This window comes from Parus major, chromosome 2 (genome assembly GCF_001522545.3).
Source record: "Parus major isolate Abel chromosome 2, Parus_major1.1, whole genome shotgun sequence".
Taxonomy (NCBI): Eukaryota; Metazoa; Chordata; class Aves; order Passeriformes; family Paridae; genus Parus; species Parus major.
Genome location: NC_031769.1, coordinates 65,048,718 through 65,069,404, shown reverse-complemented (window position 1 = coordinate 65,069,404; position 20,687 = coordinate 65,048,718). Strand labels below are relative to the sequence as shown.

Sequence of the window (20,687 nt, the reverse complement as noted above, 5' to 3'; positions counted from 1 at the left end):
TTCTTTGTTTGACTTTCGGTTTGTTGCGTGCATAGGTAAGTTAGTTACAATGAATTGCAGCTAGAACACATCCAGTTACCAATACGGTAGTATGAAAATATCTATTTATTGCTATATCATAAGAACAATTCAGTCCTGTAGCATTGGGGAGTGCACACACTAGGACTCCAAAATGCCATTGCTGTGCTGCCTGTGTGAGGATTTGTTTTGCTAGTGGTGCTTCATTGCAAATACCTTTACTATTTACAGGAGACAGCCATGAAAAATGAATGGCAGTGAATGTTACTTCCTGGCCATGCTCTTTTTCCTCACTTTACACTGACGCAGCTCTATTTGGATTCACTAGGGTGATTTCCATATCACTCCTGACTTTCACTAGAGGAGAAATGCTTTCCTTTAATTTAGCATTCTTTGGCTATAGTTACATGTTTTAAGCCAGTCTGTAGTTCATTGGGCTCTTTCTGTAGCATTCAGTGGTGCTGTAGCAAGAGTGGAAAGGACAAGCCTGATCAAGTGGTTACAACCTCATATGAACATTCTTTCATTTGCTTTTTGTAACATAATATTCATATCTCCTTTCTGGGAAGGTATGTCTTGCAAAGGAGGTTGCAATGAAACTTCCTATTCACTTTATTGTGAGATTTCTGAGTGGAACTAATGACAATTATTATTGAGATTAAAAAAAAAATAGTAGGTATTTACGTATTTTTTTAATGTGAAAAAATCTGACCATACCAAAGACTTTTAACTATTTTTTTACAACAGAGTATGTGTGTTTCCCACCTTATTGAGTTGCATAGGTTTGTTTTTTTTTTAAGCAGTGATGATGTGAATTAAAATGTGTCTCAGAACAAGTGATTTATTGTCAGTTAATGAAAAAAGAAGTTTTGCCTGACTTTGCACATGTTTGTGTGCAGAAAATCCACTAAATGCTCTGCATGCTGTGCTATTTGGATCAGGACTGTCATCTATGGAACTAGTTTTATTAATTGCATTTAGCCTGACATTTTCAGTGCCGAAGCTTAGTGGCATCTACTGAACTCAGAAAATGGAGGCTTCTTTTTAGGGAAGATCACTCTACCCTAATTTTTAAATGCAGCAGGATTCAAGTTAGGGTCTAGTCTTGTAAGTTTTGGGGCGTATTCTGCCGAACAAGTCTGTGCTGAGTATTACATTACTCACAGAGCAATATGAGACGCTCCCTACCCTGAGGGCTCAGCAAGGTGCTTTTACAACATTCCCGGTTTCTTCTGGCTTGGGAACTCAGGATGAGCTTGGCCCGGAGTACAGATACTCAGCTTGACAGTGACTCACACGCTGCTAAACTGCCAATTCATCAGTCAAATATTTATCAATGTCTTTGCTATGGAGATAGAAATTCTGATAAACCATGAGAGAAAAGAAAAGAAAAAAAATATGCAAACTTGTGCAGTTCTATTTGTCATTGCTGAGATCAGGGCAAAAATAGCCTAGGATTCATGGTCACGAACATAAATTAATTTACACAGTTCTGCTTAAGGATTCATGTAACTTCTGCGCTTCAAGTTAGAAAAGGAGTTAGAAAATTACCTCCCCTGCCCTGAACACTACTTTGAGGAACCAAGAAACAAAGTAAACGTGGAGAAAACCGACTCAAAGCCACACTTTTGACTTTCCCGTCGGTCTCGCAAGGATCTGTAGAGTCCTGGCTGAGCTGAGTGCTGGTAGAGCTGGCGTGGTAACTTGTCCTTTGAGCCTCTCGGGCGGCGAGGGAGGAATGTGTGTGAATTGCTGCGGAATACCTGCCCTGCTCGGGCGGGCAGCGAAGCGGGGACGCTGCCAGGCCGTGGGAAGAGACTCCGGCTGTTCCTTTCCCAGGGCTCTGTTCCGTGGCGACGAGCAGCTGTGAAAGCCTCTGGCAGGAGAAGGGGGCTTGCTGCGTTTGGAGCGGCTGCTCTCCAGCCGAGGTGTATTTCCATGGTCCAGAGCCGGTGTTTGGCACCTCCCTCTCCCAGAGGCGAAGGTGGGAGAGGCAGCAGATCTGCCTGCATGGGGCAGGTACGGCCTTTGGGAACTGTTCTGCTGCTCCTGGTGATTCATTCCAGTGGGAAAAAGCATGAGGACTTTCTGTGAACAGGTGTGGCACTATCCCTCGTGAAACCCTGCCTGCTGCGATGGCACTAAGCCTCGGGGGTCCTAATAATTCAGTAATTCACTTGTGACTACTGGATTTTTGCACATTTTTGATGCTATTTAGAGCCTGATTGTGCCAGATGCAGAGGTCTTTTGAGGTTTCCAGCCATCACGGAAACCCCAGTCTATGTGCATCCCTTGGCAGATGGGACTGGTTTGGTGAGGCTGTGGTGTGCCAGAACAGGTCCTAGTTAGAGCAGCAGAGACACATGGGGAGAACTCTTGATGGTTTGACAGTTTGTATTCACCTTCTTTGAGGTGGGAGAGGGAAAGCTGGACTGTAGCATTTTAGCTCTGGTAATATTCTTATGGATGTCGTGATTCACCACCTTTCTGCAGTTGCGTTTTGCAGCGCACACACACCCAGCTGGCAGGTGGTGGCGGATGGGCGGTGGTATGTGCAGGCTCTGTGCTGGGAATGCAGATTCCAGGTCAGGTTTTTCTTCTGACTTGCCTACCCTGGGCATACCAGGTAATCCCTTTATGAATCTTTTGCTTGTTCAAACAAGTTTGTGTGGAGGGGGATGGGAAGTGTGAAGAAAAAGAAGCGCTATTTTTTTTTTTTTTTTCTCTTGTTGAGTTATGGGAATCATTCAGTATTCTGGATCTGCTAAAAGACATTCTTTTAAAACTTCATCCATTTTTTGAGTTGATAAAAAATATTTTAAAACTTTGAATTTTTAAAAAGATGGAAGTTTTGTGGAGGGCTTGGAAAATCTAACAAGGATTTTTCTAATTTGTTTTAAATAGTATCTTCGGGACAAGAGCAACCTCTTTGTGCTCCCAAAGCTTTAGGGAGCTGTGAAGCTGTGGGAAGTCTCCTCAGAGTTGCTGGATATGTTTCTGTGTCTCCTTTGCCCTGCTTCTGTGGGCACAGATGACACCCTGGACAACTCAGCAGCCTCTGGATGTGCAGTAGCAAAGACAGACACCAGAGCAGCCCCCACAGTCCAGCGTTTGTGCTGGGGGTGTGCAGGTTTTGCAGCAACAGGAGGCAGATGGGAAAGCAGAAGGTAGCTTCCGTGCCCCTTGGGTTCTGCAGTGATGACATCAGCTCCCACAGTGGGTCTGTGGGGGTGCAAGCTCAGTGTCTAGAGAAGGTATTCGGTTTCTTTGAAATGCATCACTTGGGATGATTTTTTGACTGCTTGAGTAAGTTTGTGCCGGCAGTACTCAGCCCTGCTGTGTTCAGGGGACGTGGGCACCTCTGACATGTCTGTATCTACTCTCATAACTCATCATATGGCCTTGAGCGTGTTTCTCAGTCCCTTTCAGGAAAAGCAGGAATAGTTCTTTCCTGTCTCAGTAGAGCTGGGGGTCTTGTAAGGACCATGGGTACTGCTCAGCAGTTAAAATCCTGGTTCAGACATTGAGGATTCAACACTAAAGTAATGGCTGGATTTAGGTCAGTTGGAGTGTATTCCAGCAGGGAGGTGTTGCCTGAGCTGCTATCCTGCCCAAATCCCAGTGGCAGCAGGGGTTGGGCTGTCCTCTCATTTCTCAGGAAGAGCAGGAGGGTAGTGCAGTATAGCAAAGGAGCAATGTGTTCTGCCTTGACACGCACTGAAAAGGGTGTCTCCTGAAGAGAATGACGACAGGGACATGCTATGCCTTTCCTAGGGCTTTCCTGACAGTGGAGAGCAACAGGCCTGCATTTCAACATCCCAAACAAAAGCAATTCATCTGTGTTTTGAAGTGTTTTCATAATTTTAAAATAAAGACTCTATCCCCTTTTGTTTTCCTTTGTTCCTTTAACAGCTAATGACCATTAAGTTATTTTAATAAAGAGCTCTGCATAGTAGGATCTTTTTGAAATTCATGAGTTGCCTTCCAAATAAGTGCCATGGTCTAAAATGAGTTGTCAGGACAAATACATAGTTAAGGTCTGAAGCAGTCCAGTCTGTTTCACTCAGCACTGTTCTGCAGGGTTTACAAAACCAAAGCAGCAAATAGTCAGGTTATTGCAAATGTATATATTTGTTAGTAGTGGACCCTCCACTCTTTTGTTACGAGTCCTGCTAAAAGACCAGCCTCCAGTTCTTCCCATTTCTGCTGGAATGGTTGATAACATACACTGCATCTGCAGGGGTGCAGTAAAACAAATGAAAAATCTGTTTGTATTTTCACTGCATGGTGTGCCTACAGTGTTGGATACAACAGGATCCCATTCATAGGTTGGAGGTTTAGATGCTGTCAGAGTTAAATCAAATTGTCATAGCAGCAGTAGATGTTACAATGACCAAATGTTACACTAAACTCATTCAGTTTCATGTAAACAAAATCAGACAAAACAAGAGAGACGCTGCCAAAATACCATGTAAAGTAATCCACTTAATCTGTGTTCTCTGTGATACCTGTTGTTATCCAACATTTTTCTAAAGGACATAAATACATTTTTATGTAGCACATAGGTTACATGTTTTTTAAAAGTTCAGCTTTGTTCTTGCCTCCATGCTATGATGCTGTCCAGCATGTTCAGGGTTTGCCTCATTGGTCAGTATTTTCTGGGTTTGGTATGGTTTTACTTTGGCTGTCTGTTTCCCACTGCCTCAAGCCTGATTGTCTTATTAATCTGGAGTTTCTGCTTTGATCTGCTTATCCCCATTAAAGGCCTGTTGGCTTCATTAAGAGGTAGATAATACTGAAGGACTTTGAAACTGCTGATGAAGTACCTTCCTGTCACATGGGTGAAAAGTATTGAAGATGTGTCCATGTGAGATTGTGCTAGTGCCATCCCATGTATCAACATCAGTATATTTCTGTTGAGGTATTGTCTTGCTAAGTATTTTTATTTTTAAAGTTCAGAGATTGATTTATGCCCTTGGGCATGTTTGTACAGCTAAATCCCCTTCAGATTTGAAGTTCTTGATTCCTGTTGGCTTGGTGGAGCTATGCCATCAAACATCAGCTCCTATGCTGGCATCTGCTTTTTCTGATTGTGCACCAATAACTCCATGTAGCTCTGTTTGGTCTTCTGACAGATTTGAAAGCCAGTGCCTCTAACTGGCCATGACCTTTTTAACGTTATCATAGGATTTATCTCTATACTTTTCACTCCCAAAACTGGTTACATTTTTAACAACAAAGGAAGCATTAATAAAATTTCTCTTTTCAATTTGTTTAGCTCTGGCTTCTGCCATTATTTTGGTTATATCTTTATCTGCTGGACTGGCGAGCCTTAAATATGTGCTGCTTTCTTCTTGTGAAGGTCCCTGTGAACTGTAAACAAGTAACTTGTTGTTACTATGTTTGAAGACCTAGATAGGGTGTACTTAAGACTCTCATTTCAAGGCCTCTCCTCCTGCTTTTGAAACAGTTTTGTTCATTAAAATTTAGCCATTTTAAGGTTTTCAATTTTTTTAATTATTTAGGCAATAATTATAAACGTGGCATTCAAACATCATTAGAATGTACACAAAATGCTCGTATTTCTGCTTCTCTATATTTTAAATTAATAGTTTGATTTATTTGAAAACAGCTTTTCTTCACAGTTTCTTGCCATGTTAACTATAATAGCTATTGTTTAGACCTCTTGTCATGGTGGAGTAATGTCTTTGAGTTCAGCAAAGTTAAACTGAAGCCACTGGAGGTAGAGTGACTGCTTACACTATAAATCTGGTCACCATCTATACTTCATTTGGCTTTAATGGACACCCAGCATTTGTAGCTGCCAGAACATGATGGAAGAATTGATTCAAGAAAAAATACTCTTCCAAGGTTCTAAAAAGAGAAAATTGCTCAGAAGGTTCCTCTCTCTTCTTTTTTATGTTTCATTCATGAGAATAATTGTGGGTGTAATTAAATGTAAATTTCAGATGCAGTCAGATATTTCTATATCTAAACACAGCAGTGATGCCTAAGGAGAAGGAATGATTTAGAAAAGGAAGCTGACACAAAGCCTGGCACAAAATCAGGCCCATATGTTATTTTTCATAATTGTTCTCTTTAAGCCGTTTCCAAGATACACAGGGGTGCATAGCACAGTGGGGCGCAGCGTTTGTGCAGCCAAAGGGTCACAGTACAAGCCGGGGGCTGCATGTGTACAGCTTGTTTTATGTCACCCAGTGACTCTGTAGTTTTGCCTCTACTCCTCTGAGGGTCTGTTCCCTGGTATTGGGGAAGCTGCTGAAAAGTTGCTCAAACCTTTTCTATTCGTTCCAGATGAGCTGATAGGAGAACGGCAGGCTGCTGATGCATCAAAAACACATACTGCAGAAGGGCTCTTAAAAATATTGAATATTTCTCACCACTCCAGTGATTTTGCCAAGGACAGTTCTGCTTTTTCATTGTCACAATTCCTTTTTTGAAGGATGGTCAGAGTCTGTTTGAGTCAGAGGAAAGATTTCCATTGAATCCAGATTACTTGCTGGTTCTGAGTTGGGCAGGTTCGCACTGGTACTCTTGTTGGCATTAGTGTTGTAAGGAATGTTTGTCTCTTCAGTGATTTGTAATGGAAAAGGTTACCTACTGTGAGCACAGGAGTTAGAAAACCAGGCAAGGCTTGGAAACACCTTAGCTCCTACTGTCTGTTAGCGGTTTATTTTAGTTTCAGGTGTTTGGGTTTAGGAGCCGTCTGGGCTTGCTTGGGATGTCTGATCCCATCACCATGGAATGGTTCCTCACTTGAAGCACCTCACCCCCATCCGACTACAGTGGCTCACTTTGATGGCTGAATCCTAAATGCTGGAAAAGGCAACATTCTGGCAGTATGGATGCTGTAGATTATGTGTAAGACAACAATAATAACCCTGTTACCTGCCTTGTTTTTTCCCCCCACTAGTGTTTTTAGTTCAGGAGTTTTACTTGGAGACTCCAAATTCACACTTTATGTATTTGTAAGAAAGCATGTCCTCTGACTCCAGGCCCTACATCTATTTTTGTAGTAGCTTGTGTATCTTGCAATGAATTCCTAAGACACTGTACTAGCTTTTTTACATTTCTGCTGATAAAAGGGCCTTTCTTACACTTGTGTGGACTTGTGTGCTCCAGTGCTTGCCTCGCTGAGGATCCTGCTTTCCTTGTGTGCCCTGACATTTGATGGCTGGTGTGATAACATGAACAATTACATCACACAAAGGCTATGCTCTAATGTATTGACTTTAACAAAGATTGTGAATAATTTATTCTCACTGTAATGATGCCAAAGTTTTGTCTATCAAAGCCACAGATACCTGAAGAGGAAGAAAAACTTTCTCCTTTATGGCATGCCAATTTCCATGTTTTACTTTATCCTGTGGCAAAATCAGTCCATGCCTGCTGTTGCAGGACTATGAAGTGGCTCTGTCATCTTGGAATTGTCATTAAAATTTCACAGTGCAGTTAATGTGTGTGTGTGTCTCTCTGTGAACCTGTACGAGGTGGATTATTCCGTGTAACTTCTCTTAACTGTTCTGAATTTGTGTTTCTTGTATTTCTTCAAAACATGCAATTGCTCTGTATTTACATCATCTTCTTCTTCTCCCTCACAACAGCCAGAATGGGACCTGTACCATGTCCAGACGCCAGAACACCATCCAGGAGCTTTTGCAAAACTGTTCGGATTGCCTGACGCGAGCTGAGCTCATAGTACAGCCCGTGAGTGCTTCTCGTTCTTCTTATCCAAAGTGATTATGAATATTATATACATATTCTGTGTTGTTATCTGGACTCACAGGCTTTGCTTCTTCATCTCCTTTATCCCTTTCAGCTGTTTGTGTGAGGAAACAGGGAGTGGAATATCATGCATCCTTCGTAGGTGTCCTTCTTCCCACTGCACTCTGTTCAGTAAAACTGATTGAAATCTGTCTGATTAATAAAAGAGGTCTTCTTGATATAAAAAAAACCCCACAAAACCTACCCTCAAACAGATTCTACTGGATCTTATTTTTCAGTTTTAGACAGGACCACTGTCAGTATTAGCACCTGCTGCTAATGGCTACTTATACTCTCTTAGTGTGTTCTGTAGGATATTATCATCATTTTCAGGGCCATAATGACCTGAGCCACCTTAGGAAATACCTTCATTACCGCTATTTCATTTTTCCAGATGATTCTAAAGAGGTAAATGAAACTAGACTAAAGTCTTCCTGGCTGTTTCAGCTCAAATACATACAGATAATCTCTGCAGTATGCTACTCTGGTACAAAGCCAGAGTGCCTGGGGGAGGGTTACTCACTGATCCCAAATTCATTCCTGGCGAACATGGGGTGTCCTCTGTTCCTGCTGAAGCCAGAGGAGGTGCAGGGTGGTGAGTGCATCCTGCTGTTGAGGCCACTGAGATGTGAAATGCTTTCTCAGTTCTGGCAGTAGATGTGATTTAATGTGCACTTTTGGACCCTCTGTGGACAGAAAATTCTTTCAGAAATGAACTCTGTGGTTAGGAGTTCATTTCCTTTTCAGAGATACAGGACGTGTGAGCGTGTTTATATAAAAATCAATGCCAGAATAAATACTGCCTTTTGTTCAGGATTAATATTATTCCAGTGAAGTTGAAAGAAAGAGATGTTTAGTTCCAGCTTGGTGCCACAACATGCATTGCTTGCTTTGTTTCTTTCTTTTCTTTCTAAGGGACAGAGCAATGAGGTCCATAATATTTTATTTGCAAAATCAGGTCACAGCTGCATTATGTGCTGCCCATAATGGCTATGTCAGTGTGGGATGAGGTCAAAGAGCCTGATTTGATCTTCCTGGTTGAAAGACCATGATCATGCTGGTCCAACTGCACTGAGAGGATGCGTGGAGAATTTGCCTAGACTTTGGGTGATAAGGTGGGATGCAAATGTGATGGGGCATGGAGCTGGGCCCAGGCAGACGGTACTGCTCGTGTTTTTGCAGGAGGGGAAATTCTAGAACCTCAGGGAACCTTGTGGAAAATCAGGAACAGTATCTACCATCTCCTACTAGTGTTTCCTTCTCATCTTCTAAACACAAAAGCATAATGTCTTAAGAAGTTAGCACACCATGCGAAGCCTGGGCTCCACTGAAATAAACATTAAGATGTTTTATGGAAACATAACTTATGTTTCATTTATGGAAAGTTTTGTTTGATACTACATTTTAATAATTTTCTTCTGTATTTTATTTTAATAAGGACTTTCCAGTGACTGTGGATCCTTTGCTAGTCAAAGTTAAAACTGGCAGTCAGAGACATGGCAGTTGAAACTTATCATGCTTCCTGAAAAAAAAACAACCTGTCCTCACATCTCTTTTAAGACAACCAAAGGAAGCTTATAGATGATGAATATTTAATTTAATCTCCCATTCTTTTTTTTTTTTTTTTTTCATTAGGAATTGAAATATGGGGATGGTGTCCCACTCAGAGGGAACAGGGATCTGGAAGATTGTTTTGCACAGGCAAATGACCAAATGGACATCCTGGATGGGCTGATCAGAGAGATGAGGCAGATGGGCCAGCCCTGTGACATGTATCAGAAAAGGTATTGTCAGGGAAGGATTGGGGTCAGGAATGTGACTGATAAAAGTTTGTGGTACCTCAAGTGCTCACCTTCCCTGGTGTTGCAGGATGTAATAGAAATCAATAAGGTGGGACTAAATCTGGTTCACACTAACGTGGAGAAGGGTCTTGCAGTAACATATTTCTAATAGAAATTCACACCTTAGTTGTCTCCATTAAATCTTAGTATATTTTTTTCCATAGTCTGTGCTATTTAGTTTTGAATAGTTGGTGGTTCATTAGGAGAGATGAATTGCATTGTTTGTGTGTTTTCTGGGTGTTTTGCTCGCAGGCACTAAGTGGTTCCTTCTCTTTCAGGCTGCTTCAGCTCCAGGAGCAAATGCGTGCCCTGTACAAAGCCATCAGTGTTCCCCGTGCCAGGAGGGCCAGCTCCAAAGGTGGTGGCTGCTTCTCCTCTCAGAGTGGCTCAGGCTGGGATGAGTACACGAAACGTGTCACAAGTGAATGTTTAAGCTGGATGAGGCAGCAGAAGGTAAGTCTGTGCAAAACCCAGGGACAATGCTAAAACTTGGTGTTGTTTCTGAACGTCACCTCATATGTAGTAATGTTTTAAATGCCAGTAGAAAAGTAATGGTACACATGAATGCTTGCATGCTATTCCAAGTTCCTTTTTTTCCCTCCCACTATTGTACACATAGTGAATTCTCACTGAGATACAAACATGGATTGGGGTCTTCTTTTGCAGAGGAAAAGGTGTGGAAGTTAGATTTGAAAGCTAAATGAAACACAGGTGTTAACATGACAAAAGGCATATTTGTGTTAGAGATTATTGTGCTCAATATTTCCCTCCTTCCTTCCTTGCACAGATTTCCTTTGATTCATATTTATTTTAACCCTTTACACAGACAGGACAATTTTCACAGATTTAACCATTGTCCAGTGTTTTGCAGTTGTTCTCCCCCTCTAGTCTGTCTTTATCACACAGAGCTGATTGTCACGGGACTAGGCTTTCAGAAGTCAGTGGTGAAATGTACACAGAAGTGCTGAAGCTACTGTTTGTTGCATTCTGAGAACAAATTTACCAGTTCACAGCTGTTTGTGATGTAACCTGGAGTGGAAAATAAACACTATTTTTGTGCTGAGGTGAAAGTTGTGTGTTGAAGTGAAAGTTGTGAATTTGTGGTTGGACAGCCTTTTCTGAGAGACAGGTAGGGAGGATGGAACAAGGTGGCTGAATTCACACTTTGCACAATCCTTGTAAATTGAAATTGCATTTTTTTAATCTATTTTTATTAGGTTGTTGCTTTGCGATTCTGTCATTACTATCTGCATATGGCATTTGCCAGGTGGTTCTTATGCAAACCAAATGAGGAGGGTAGGGCTTTGTAGAGTTGCAGTATTTTTAAGTGAGCCCTACTTATAATCTAGTCTTTCATTGTGGCATGCTTTAGAGGAGGAAGGGGAAGTGGAGATGCACTCTCTGAGTGGCAGTGTGTGTAAGCATTGTGCCTGGACAGTAACAGCCAACATTATTGCCCTACACATGCTGTGGGAGAGGAGGCTGATTGTCAGAGCTGCCATGGCTTGAGGAGTGATGTTAGACAGACTCTGGGCATGCTTCCAGCGATGAAAGATGGTGAACAGGCTGCACCTCGCAAAGACACCACGTGACGCCCTGCTCAGACACCCCTCGCTAAACACAGGGAGCATAAGCAAGTGCTTCATAGCTGTGTTCCCACACTAAACCTCCTGTGAAAGTAAAAGGCTCTCTCTCTTCCCCTTCATCCCTACAGCAAAGCTGAGGTGGGGCCAGTAAGCACTTACCTCACTGGGAAAATTTATTTTGAACTTGCCACTTGCTTCTTTCCGTTGTGCCTTGCTGTGTCCCTTTACTTGCTCACATTGAGACTAAGATAATGTTTCCCCTAGTAATGTGGTGAGAGATGTGGGAAAAAGTTCTGAGCAGCTGCAGTTCTTGCTGTTTTTCTGGTTTTTGTCTTGATGGTTTGCTGGCAGGAGAATCAGGTGGTAGAGAGGGCTGGTCAAATTTCCAGTGCAGAACTGGGGAAAGTGCAGTGAAATCCCAACAGCCTTTGTTTGCACATGGCAGCCAGCCACGATTGCCACTGTTGCTACAGTCTCTTTAGACTGTTTAAATATAACGAGAAGGGTCAAAGTCCTCTAACTTAAATGGCTGAATGAAAAATGGTTTTGTTTCTTGGATCGTTTTCAGCACTGCCTTTGAACCCCTACGCTTGAGTTCTAGCTTTATTGTCATCTGTTGACTCATAGCGATCTGACTCCAGGCTGGTAATTACCAAATTCAGTCCCAACCCAAGATTAGGATACCTGTTTCTTTACTGGGCATGTACACAGACAGGCATTCAGACAGAGCTGTAGTGTGTCTTTGCAGCATAAAAGAGGATTTGGAGTTTGAGGAGATGAGTTTAAAGTTAGGTGGCTTTTAGTATTTGAAAAAAATGAAACAAGGAACTGCAGTCAGTTTTTGGGTTAGTGATTAGCAGGCGTATTACTGTTTTTCAAGGCTGTTTCTAGACATTTTCACTTGGCATCCTACAATGAATGTTGCCAAAATGCAAGACAAACAACATGTTTTCTAATAATTTAATTTTATCTTCTGGAGTTTTTTTTTAGCGTAACTGCATTTAACTGAGGTTGTTGAAGTTTACATGAGCAAAATGAAAATGGAAGTCTGGTGTACTGGGCTATAGAACTTAACTGGGCATTTTTACATGAATTGCATGAATAGCATTGTTTGATAAAGTCATGGTTTGTTTTCAGAGTGATAAGAAAGTAATTTTACTGTAGAACATAAAATAACAGTTTGGTCCAAAGTAAACCAGATGAAAATACACTACTGAGTCTGCTTCATCTAGTGTAACTATAAACAACTGAAATATTTTTCCTATTTTTCCTTTCTTCTGCTTTGGGAGCCTCTCACACAGTTTAATTGTTGTCAATTTAAAGAAACTGTAACCCACTATCCTGATCTTCTCTTTATTTCAGTTTTACTCTCTACCGCATACTCTGTTTCCTTCAGTTCAATTCCTTTATGCTTCAATTTTGGCAGTAACCTTGGAAATGAAAGTACCAGTCCTGTTTCTTGTTCCTAGGTTGAAATGGAGCAAGTAAAGTGGGGGTTCGAGGCAGCATCCATTGAACAACAAATTGCTGAGCACAGGAGAACTCACAATGCCATCGGAGACTATCGTTGGCACCTGGACAAAGTCAAAACAGATCTGGTAATTACTGTCCTCCCTTACACATTGCTTGGTCTAGGTATACAGCATTGGCTTACTGGTGTTCCACTACAGAAAAGGAATGTTGAAAAGTTCATCCTCTCTTCAGAAAAGACTGGTGTCATGATAGCAACTTTCAGCCCTTAATTCCTTGATAATTTTGTGCTTCCTTTCTTTCCTCAGAGTTTTAAAATAAAAATTTAGTAGCTATTTAGCTTTTTGTTGTGCACCAAGGCTGGCAAATAAATATTGCCATATTATTTGTGAGACAAATGACCAAGAATGATTATTCTCATTTGCTGTCTCAGTATATTGACAAGGTGGAAGAATCAGGTGGGTGCTCAGATGCAGCCTTGAGCCATCAGGGTTTTTTTTCTGTGAAAAATGACCAAATTCTGTGCTATGATTTAAGCTTTTCTTAAGTGTTGATACTACTTTTCTTTATTTTTCCTCTGAGACTTCTTTTGATCTCTGAATTTTGGGACTGGACTACAGAAGTGACTGAAAATGCAGTATTAACTTCCTCTCCTATCAGCCCAGCAGTTAGGTATAGGAGAGACAAAGCTTTTTTTATTTCCATTCAGCTTTTCTCCTAACTGGGAGGAGAGAGCTCAATCTAAAGAAAAGGTAGTCTGTTCTGGAGCCCTGATCTCTCAACCTGAACCTGAGGAGTGAAAAGGATTTTACTCTCTTTTCCCTCCTGCTTCAAATAGGAAATGTGATAATCAGCCCTGTGGAATACCAGTTCCAAGACTGGGCAGATTCTCAACCATAGAAATGAGGATGAAGACTGGAGCTGTCTGCTCACATCGTAATTTATACTAGTTCATAATCTCCAAAGCTAGCTCTAGGACTGATCTAGGAGTTTGGTGCAGAAAGAAGTCCAGTTTCGAGTGCTGTTTTGGTATTACAGATTATGTGCAGACTTGGTTGTATACAAAGCATCCCTGAGCATAGGGTAAGTTTTTCCAAGCCGTGGTTTTATACTTCCTGAGTCATCCAGGGGAGCAAATCTGCTATTGACAGATGTCTACTGCAGGCATTTGCAAGTTACCACCTGCAATTATTATGATATTGACACTGTAAAGGAAATACCAGCAAATAGGCAACTTGTAAAAGGCTCACTAAGTATTTTGCTGTCTCTGTTCCAGCGGGAGAAGGCTGCTGTTCATCAGCTGGAGGAAGAATATGAAGGCCTGCTGGTAAGCATGGAATGTGGTCATTTCTTAGACCCTGTTTTCCTTATTAACACCTGCATGATTGCCAAGGGACACTTCAGGTTTTGACAGAGTGACAGAGGCACATTTAAATAATATTATTCAGCACTGAAATGCTGAATAGAATTATTTAAAATAATGAAAATGAAAATGCTTTGTAGTTTCTGAAAGATTCTTATTGAGTCATGGACTTGAGATGAATTCATTGCCTGGTGTGTAATTGACTTATTCAGACAAGGAAGTTTCTAGTTTGCACCTGGTGAAGGGAGTTGGTCACTAAGCAGGTGAAGAGTAGAATTCTACTTCCTTAATGGGAGTAAATGTAGTGATGAAATTTGGCTGTATATGAAGCTTAAAAAGTTATTCAAAGGTGGGACTAGAACCAAATTCTGTGTAGGGCTGTGCATCTTCCCTGCTGCGGATCTTCATCTAAAACACAGCGAGAATCCTTTGCAAATGGTTTATTTAACACTTGGGATCAGAATCAGATTCCTGGCAAATCAGATTTCAAGCAACAGGATGTGTATTTTGATGTGAAGACAAAGAATTTTTTCATGAAGTATCAACTGTGCATAAGATGATGCTATAACATCAAGATGAGCAGAAAATGCAAGTAAAAATGATGTTAAATATTCAGACATTTCTTGTACTCCCCTCCATACATTTTTTTTGCTTTTTTTGCTTGCCTGCCTACATGTCTGCTGCACATGTGCTTGAAATAACTTTGAGAAGCTGCTGACATTGGGTTCCCATTGTTCTATAAATCCTGACACGTTGTCCACTGTCCCTTGCCAACAGGTTTCATGGTTCGATAAACCCAGGCACATCTGCAGTCCATTGCAACAGGTTTTACAGACATGTGGGTTTTACTGGTATTTCATTAAAAACAAAAACAACCAAAAAACCATGCTGTGCTATTGGCTTCCCTTCCTCCACCCAGCTAAGGCATTTATGTGTTTATACCATCTCACTTCTGTACTTCCTTGCAGAAATATTCCTTTGAGAGAATGGATCAGCTTCGCCAATTCCAGAACCTCATCCAGGCCACCAGCAGAGAGATCATGTGGATCAATGACTGTGAGGAAGAGGAGCTCCTCTATGACTGGAGTGACAGGAATACTGATATTGCCAGGAAGCAGGAGTCCTTCTCTGTAAGATAGCTCAACCTCCCCGTGCTTTCTGTTGACCCTCTCTTGGAATAGTCAGGGAGGAACAGCCTCTCTTTGGAGAGACTCATCACCGGGTGTTTCTTCTCTCTTTTGAAGTTCCTGGGGGTTTTCATCAACCGTTTTCAATAAAGTACTGTGTAATAACTTTTGACTAATGACTTTTGAGTCAGGACAGGACATTTTTTGGAGGATTTTGCTCCCATTCAGTGAGTTATCATAGTTTATTTTGACCTTGGAATGTGGCCTTCTTGGTATATTCCACTACAGGCCAGCGACCACCTACAGCTTGTGCACACAGTCATTGTGCTGGCATGCCAAACTAAGGGGGCTTAAATCAAGCAGTTTTAATTCTCCCTGTTGGGACTATGCAGGGGCCAGAGGTCTCTGTGTTTGGCCCTGATTATCTGCCACCAGTAAGTAGAGCTATGCTCTCTTCCTCTGATGGTTCTGCCAGCAGCACAGTGCGTGCACAGTGAGATGTAGTTTGCCCTGCTCCTTGTTGTCTGTGGGTGTGTAGGGAAGTGGAGCATGTGTTTGTTTAACTAGAATTGGTGCTGACTGCCAAATTGAAAAAGGAATGAAAGTTCACAGTATTATGGAGATGCCTATTTCTTTAGTTCAGTTGTTCTGGATGTTGCCAGATGCAGTCATTTTTGCTTCCATCATTCTTAAAAACGGTGGAACTTTGTGTGCTTTGCTTGCTGAAACAGCAAGCCTAGACACTGAAATTGAGATGATTGCACCTTCTTTGATTCTGCTGTCTTAATAATTAACTTCAGTACATCTAATGGAAACACTTGATAATGTTAGAGGCGAGAGTTTTACATTATCACATCTATCTGGGAAATTTTAAGCAAGTCATCCTGTGCAGTGTACCTTTGGAGTTTGTTTAATGCTGTGTTTTGGTTATTTAGAAACGTATGAGTGAACTGGAGGTTAAAGAAAAAGAACTCAACAAGCTAAAACAAGAAAGTGACCAGCTAGTGCTCAATCAGCATCCTGCTTCAGACAAAATCGAGGTGAGTTAGACTTAGTGCGATTTCACTTGTTCATTTAGTTGCTACATGGGAAAAGTTCTCAGTGAAAGTTCATGTAAAAAGTGCTGCATTTGGGCTCAAGAAGGGTTTGCCTGCCCAAAATCATGTCCATTTTACCCAGATGTATGAACTGCTCTAATAAATGTTACTACCTTCCTCTACAAACCTGGCCATTAACAACTGCATGGTGACGGATGTAAGTAAAAATTAATTCTAAACTTAGGGAGTTACCTGAGTGTGTTGAGATTGCTGTATCTCCTTTGGGCTGACTACAGTGCAGCAGAATTTATAGTAGGAAGGCATGTCATTGCTGTTCTGCCATCTTAGTAAGCATGTTTTGAAAAAAGCCACACCCTTTGTTGAGGGTTTATGTTTTATCCAGGTGTAAATACTTTCTGCAGCTGAAATTTATAGTGCCTTTCTACAGCTCAGCAAAGATACTTTTGCTTTCACAGGTACGCTTACTTTTTAGTTGAAAAGGCTGCAACAATTTGGAAGACTTCATTTTCTTAGGAAATGCTGTAGTTGTTGCAGTTTCAAGAGTGCATAAGAACTCTGCAACTGAAGAAGCTAAAAGGAAAAAAAAAAAAAAAGAAACCTTTCTGCCTTTCAGTGTGTTTACTTGGTTAACTGTTACCATATTCTGTAAAATCCTATTTCTCCTGTAGTCAGTTTCTCTCTTGAAGGAAAGATTCTTTTAAGCTCCAGCAGTAAAATGAAAGTTGTGTGTAGTTTCTTTAAAGAATATACATTATGGCTGCTTGAGTACTTTGAATCTAAAAACAACCAGCATAAAATATCATGTTTGGAGGTGTTCTCTGAAAGAAGGAGAACATGGCCATTTGCAGTTGAAATACTTTATTTGCACTACTGTTTGCACATTTTGCCCCTTTTTGTTAACACACCTGGAGGTTTATATTGATCAAACAAATTCAGATTTCTCTTTGTTTCTCACAAGCAGATATTTAACTCATTTCAGTTAGGTGGGTGCTTAGAAGTTGTGAAACCATTTTCATGAATTACACTGCTCTGGTGTGCACGGATTTGTTTTAGCAGATTTTTCACTTGTATTTGTGTGGAGCGTAGATGATTTTGCTTGCGTCTAGGTGTGGGAGAGAGATCAGTGTGGTGGCCTGAATTCTGTATATTACTGTTTTCCTTAGGCCTACATGGATACATTGCAAACACAGTGGAGCTGGATTCTTCAGATCACCAAATGTATCGATGTTCATCTGAAGGAGAATGCAGCTTACTTTCAGGTGAGTAGTGATGTGGAGAATTTACACTACTTTTAAAAAGAGTGTGAATCCCATCAAAGATATATTTATTGTGCATAGTACACTGTTGCCATCTTACAAATTCTACCACTGTGCTGGAGGTAAACTGGGATTTCTTATTAAAGGAGTCCATAAATTTTTAGCAGACAGTTTTAAGAGCTACACACAGCCAAATTCACAACTTTTCTCCCACAGTTCTTTGAAGAGGCCCAAGCCACAGAGTGCTACCTGAAAAACTTACAAGACTCTATCAGAAAGAAGTTCATCTGTGATAAGAGCATGTCACTGCAGACTTTGCTGGAGCAGATCAAAGAGCTGGAGGTACTGCCACACTTGCCTGACAGGTTATGTTCTGCTTTTCTGGGAAATCAGCTGCCCTCTTTAGATACCAAATGTAAAACCAAGTGCACTGCAATGTTTAAGTACATTACTGTATGAACTTGAGACCATTATATTTTTAAGTCTGGAATGAGTCCAACAAATTCCCAAGTTTCTGACATGCTAACAAATGAAAAAAAAAAAAAAAAAGAATACTTTTATTCCTTTTTATTCCTTTTAATTTTATTTATATTTATTTAGGTGGTAGAATAGATTTTAACTCAAAGGATAAATGCATTTGATAAATGATTCATCATGTCACTCTATAACTGTAATCTCTTTGAAAGGATAGAAGTCAGCTTTTTTAGCTTGTTTTCTTATCATGAATTAAGCACTACAGTCCCAAGTTGGAGAAAAAATGGTCAGTGTTGTAAAATTGATGAAGTCAGGTTTGAAAGTGTAATTCTTCCCTTTTTTGTTAGTATTCATTTCGTTAGATTCTTTCAATTTTTGCCTGTGTTTTTTAAACACCACTTTAACCACATTGAATATCTGTATGAAAAACCTGCTGTTTTTCAAACAGCAAAAAGTTTGCAAAAGTTTTGCAAACTTTGCATCTTTGCAGAGCTGGAAAGATACTTAGTTAGATGTTTTTCTACTCTTTTTAAAATTGAAGTTTTGCATTGTAGGCCAAAGACTTTATCCCACTGGAGCTAAAGTAAGTTTTGCCGACTATAAACTCCAGATTTATCCTGCTCTTAATAAAATAGTAGGAACTAGATGCCTTTTCTTTTTAGAATAAACTTGTAACTATAATTAATCTTTGCAGAATGAACGAGAGAGAATTCTTGAGTACAAGAGGCAAGTGCAGAGTTTGGTGAATAAATCCAGGAAGATTGTTCAGCTGAAGCCACGTAACCCAGACTATCGAAGTAACAAGCCCATTATCCTCAAGGCTCTGTGTGACTACAAACAGGATCTGGTATTGTATCCCTTTTTGGCTGAGAATGAACATCATGTAAACTAGAACATTGCAAATTACTTAGTGAGCAAACCATTGAGCTGATAGGTGTAACCCCTTTATCTGCTTTTGATCAGCTTGAATTTCTTTGGCAGAAGAAGCTCTGCCTTTCTTGCCATTATGAATAAACAAGTAGGTTCTTACTGGTTAATAAATCGAGTCAAAATTACTACTATTAATCTATTAAATAGTATTTTATTATATAAAATCTAGAAATAGTATTAAATAGCAATACTCATATTCCAAATTAGAACATAAAAGTCTTGTTGATAATAGGATTGAAATTGTTGTACAGATGCCTCTCAGCATCCACACCTTTTTTTTTGGTGACTGCTCAATTTTCCAGTGCCTCTCTGGATCCTTAGGTGAACAATTCATCTAACAAAAGTCAGGAATATACAGTTATTCATTGGTATTCCCATTTCTTTTCTGGATGGGCAATGAAATAAATGGTGATTTTTTTTTTCCTTCTTCCTCAGTACTGAGGCTGCTTGGGTTTATTTCTGTATTTTTTCCTTAACAGTAAACTTAGGTATGCTTTCTGCTTATGCACTTTTTCCTGCACCATGGCCACACCCATGGCTGCCTGGTGTCAGGATTTCTGGCATTTGGAGCTGGTGAATCTGGCTCTGCCACACTCAGTCCCAGTCCCTTTGCAAATATGGATGCAGCACCAAATATCCTCATGCCTTCAGCTCACTGGCTTAAAGCCATGCATGGTTGCATAGCTTACCGGGCCATGTGTCCACATTCAGTCTTTGCTGGGGCAAGCCCCAGGTCTGATGATCCACCAGACTGGCAACTGCTCAGAGTGTTCCCTGGCTCACTCTTGGGCTTTCTTGGGTTTTCTTTATGTGGAAACCAGATTCAGGGAGAAGGGGTTGATCTGTACTGATCTACTGCCCCAATATGAAGCTGAGATGCACACCCAGGCCCAGCAGCTGGGAAGCACTCCTGCTTCTGTGATTTAGGACTATCTTCCTTGTCTGTCTCTCCTGGAATCCCCACGTTACTTAATTAAGGAAAGATGTTCTGCATCCCTTACAGAAAACGGTGCGCAAAGGAGATGAATGTATCCTGAAGGACAACAATGAGCGCAGCAAGTGGCTGGTGACCGGCCCTGGAGGAGTGGATATGCTGGTGCCGTCTGTCAGTCTTATCATACCACCCCCCAATCCACTGGCAGTGGATCTTGCTTCCAAGTGAGTTTCTGCCTGAGTTTGGACACTTGCCACTGGGATTAGAGCTCAAGCAAAATAGAAACCAGTCACAAAATATGTCCTGTGCCTTGATCAGAGTTCACTCCCCCTGCCCCTAAAGGTGGGGTATTAAGGACAAGACACTTGACTTGAAGAAACTCACTTTTTTGAAACTTGCTGGGATCTAGGTTGGGGCCTAGAAATTTTAAATTTTAATGTCTACGGGGTTTTTCCTCATCTGTACTAATGAAAGTCATGTATAAATTAATTTCCAAGATTTTTTCAAGTAGAGAATGAGCCTGAACACACTCCACATCTGGTGGATGTTTCTTGGGATGTTTTGTAGCTGTGCTACAAGGACAGATGCATTTTGATCATGCCTATTTTTTTTCTCTCATGCCAGAATTGAGCAATACTATGAAGCTATTTTAGCTTTGTGGAACCAGCTGTATATCAACATGAAGAGCCTGGTGTCCTGGCATTACTGCATGATTGACATTGAGAAAATCAGAGCCATGACTATTGCCAAGGTAAGACACCAGTTGGCCTTTCCTGCAGACCAGAGATGACCTGATTCAGACCGTCCATGACCTGATGTCTGCTGTCCCAAGCAGACCCTGCAGT

General features: G+C 40.9%; 1 protein-coding gene across 3 annotated transcripts in view; it reads left to right on the top strand.

The window, feature by feature from the left end:
- Window positions 1–20,687, top strand: part of DSP (desmoplakin) — a 39,331-nt gene that overhangs the window by 1,655 nt on the left and 16,989 nt on the right. For all 3 annotated transcript variants that reach the window (XM_015619770.3, XM_015619769.3, XM_015619767.1), the window contains exons 2-13: window positions 7,644–7,746; window positions 9,439–9,587; window positions 9,923–10,097; window positions 12,700–12,828; window positions 13,977–14,027; window positions 15,032–15,193; window positions 16,126–16,230; window positions 17,412–17,507; window positions 17,721–17,846; window positions 18,673–18,825; window positions 19,912–20,066; window positions 20,467–20,593. In XM_015619770.3, the coding sequence (XP_015475256.1) occupies window positions 7,644–7,746; window positions 9,439–9,587; window positions 9,923–10,097; window positions 12,700–12,828; window positions 13,977–14,027; window positions 15,032–15,193; window positions 16,126–16,230; window positions 17,412–17,507; window positions 17,721–17,846; window positions 18,673–18,825; window positions 19,912–20,066; window positions 20,467–20,593 (1,531 nt within the window). The remainder of the gene's footprint in view (window positions 1–7,643; window positions 7,747–9,438; window positions 9,588–9,922; window positions 10,098–12,699; window positions 12,829–13,976; window positions 14,028–15,031; window positions 15,194–16,125; window positions 16,231–17,411; window positions 17,508–17,720; window positions 17,847–18,672; window positions 18,826–19,911; window positions 20,067–20,466; window positions 20,594–20,687) is intronic.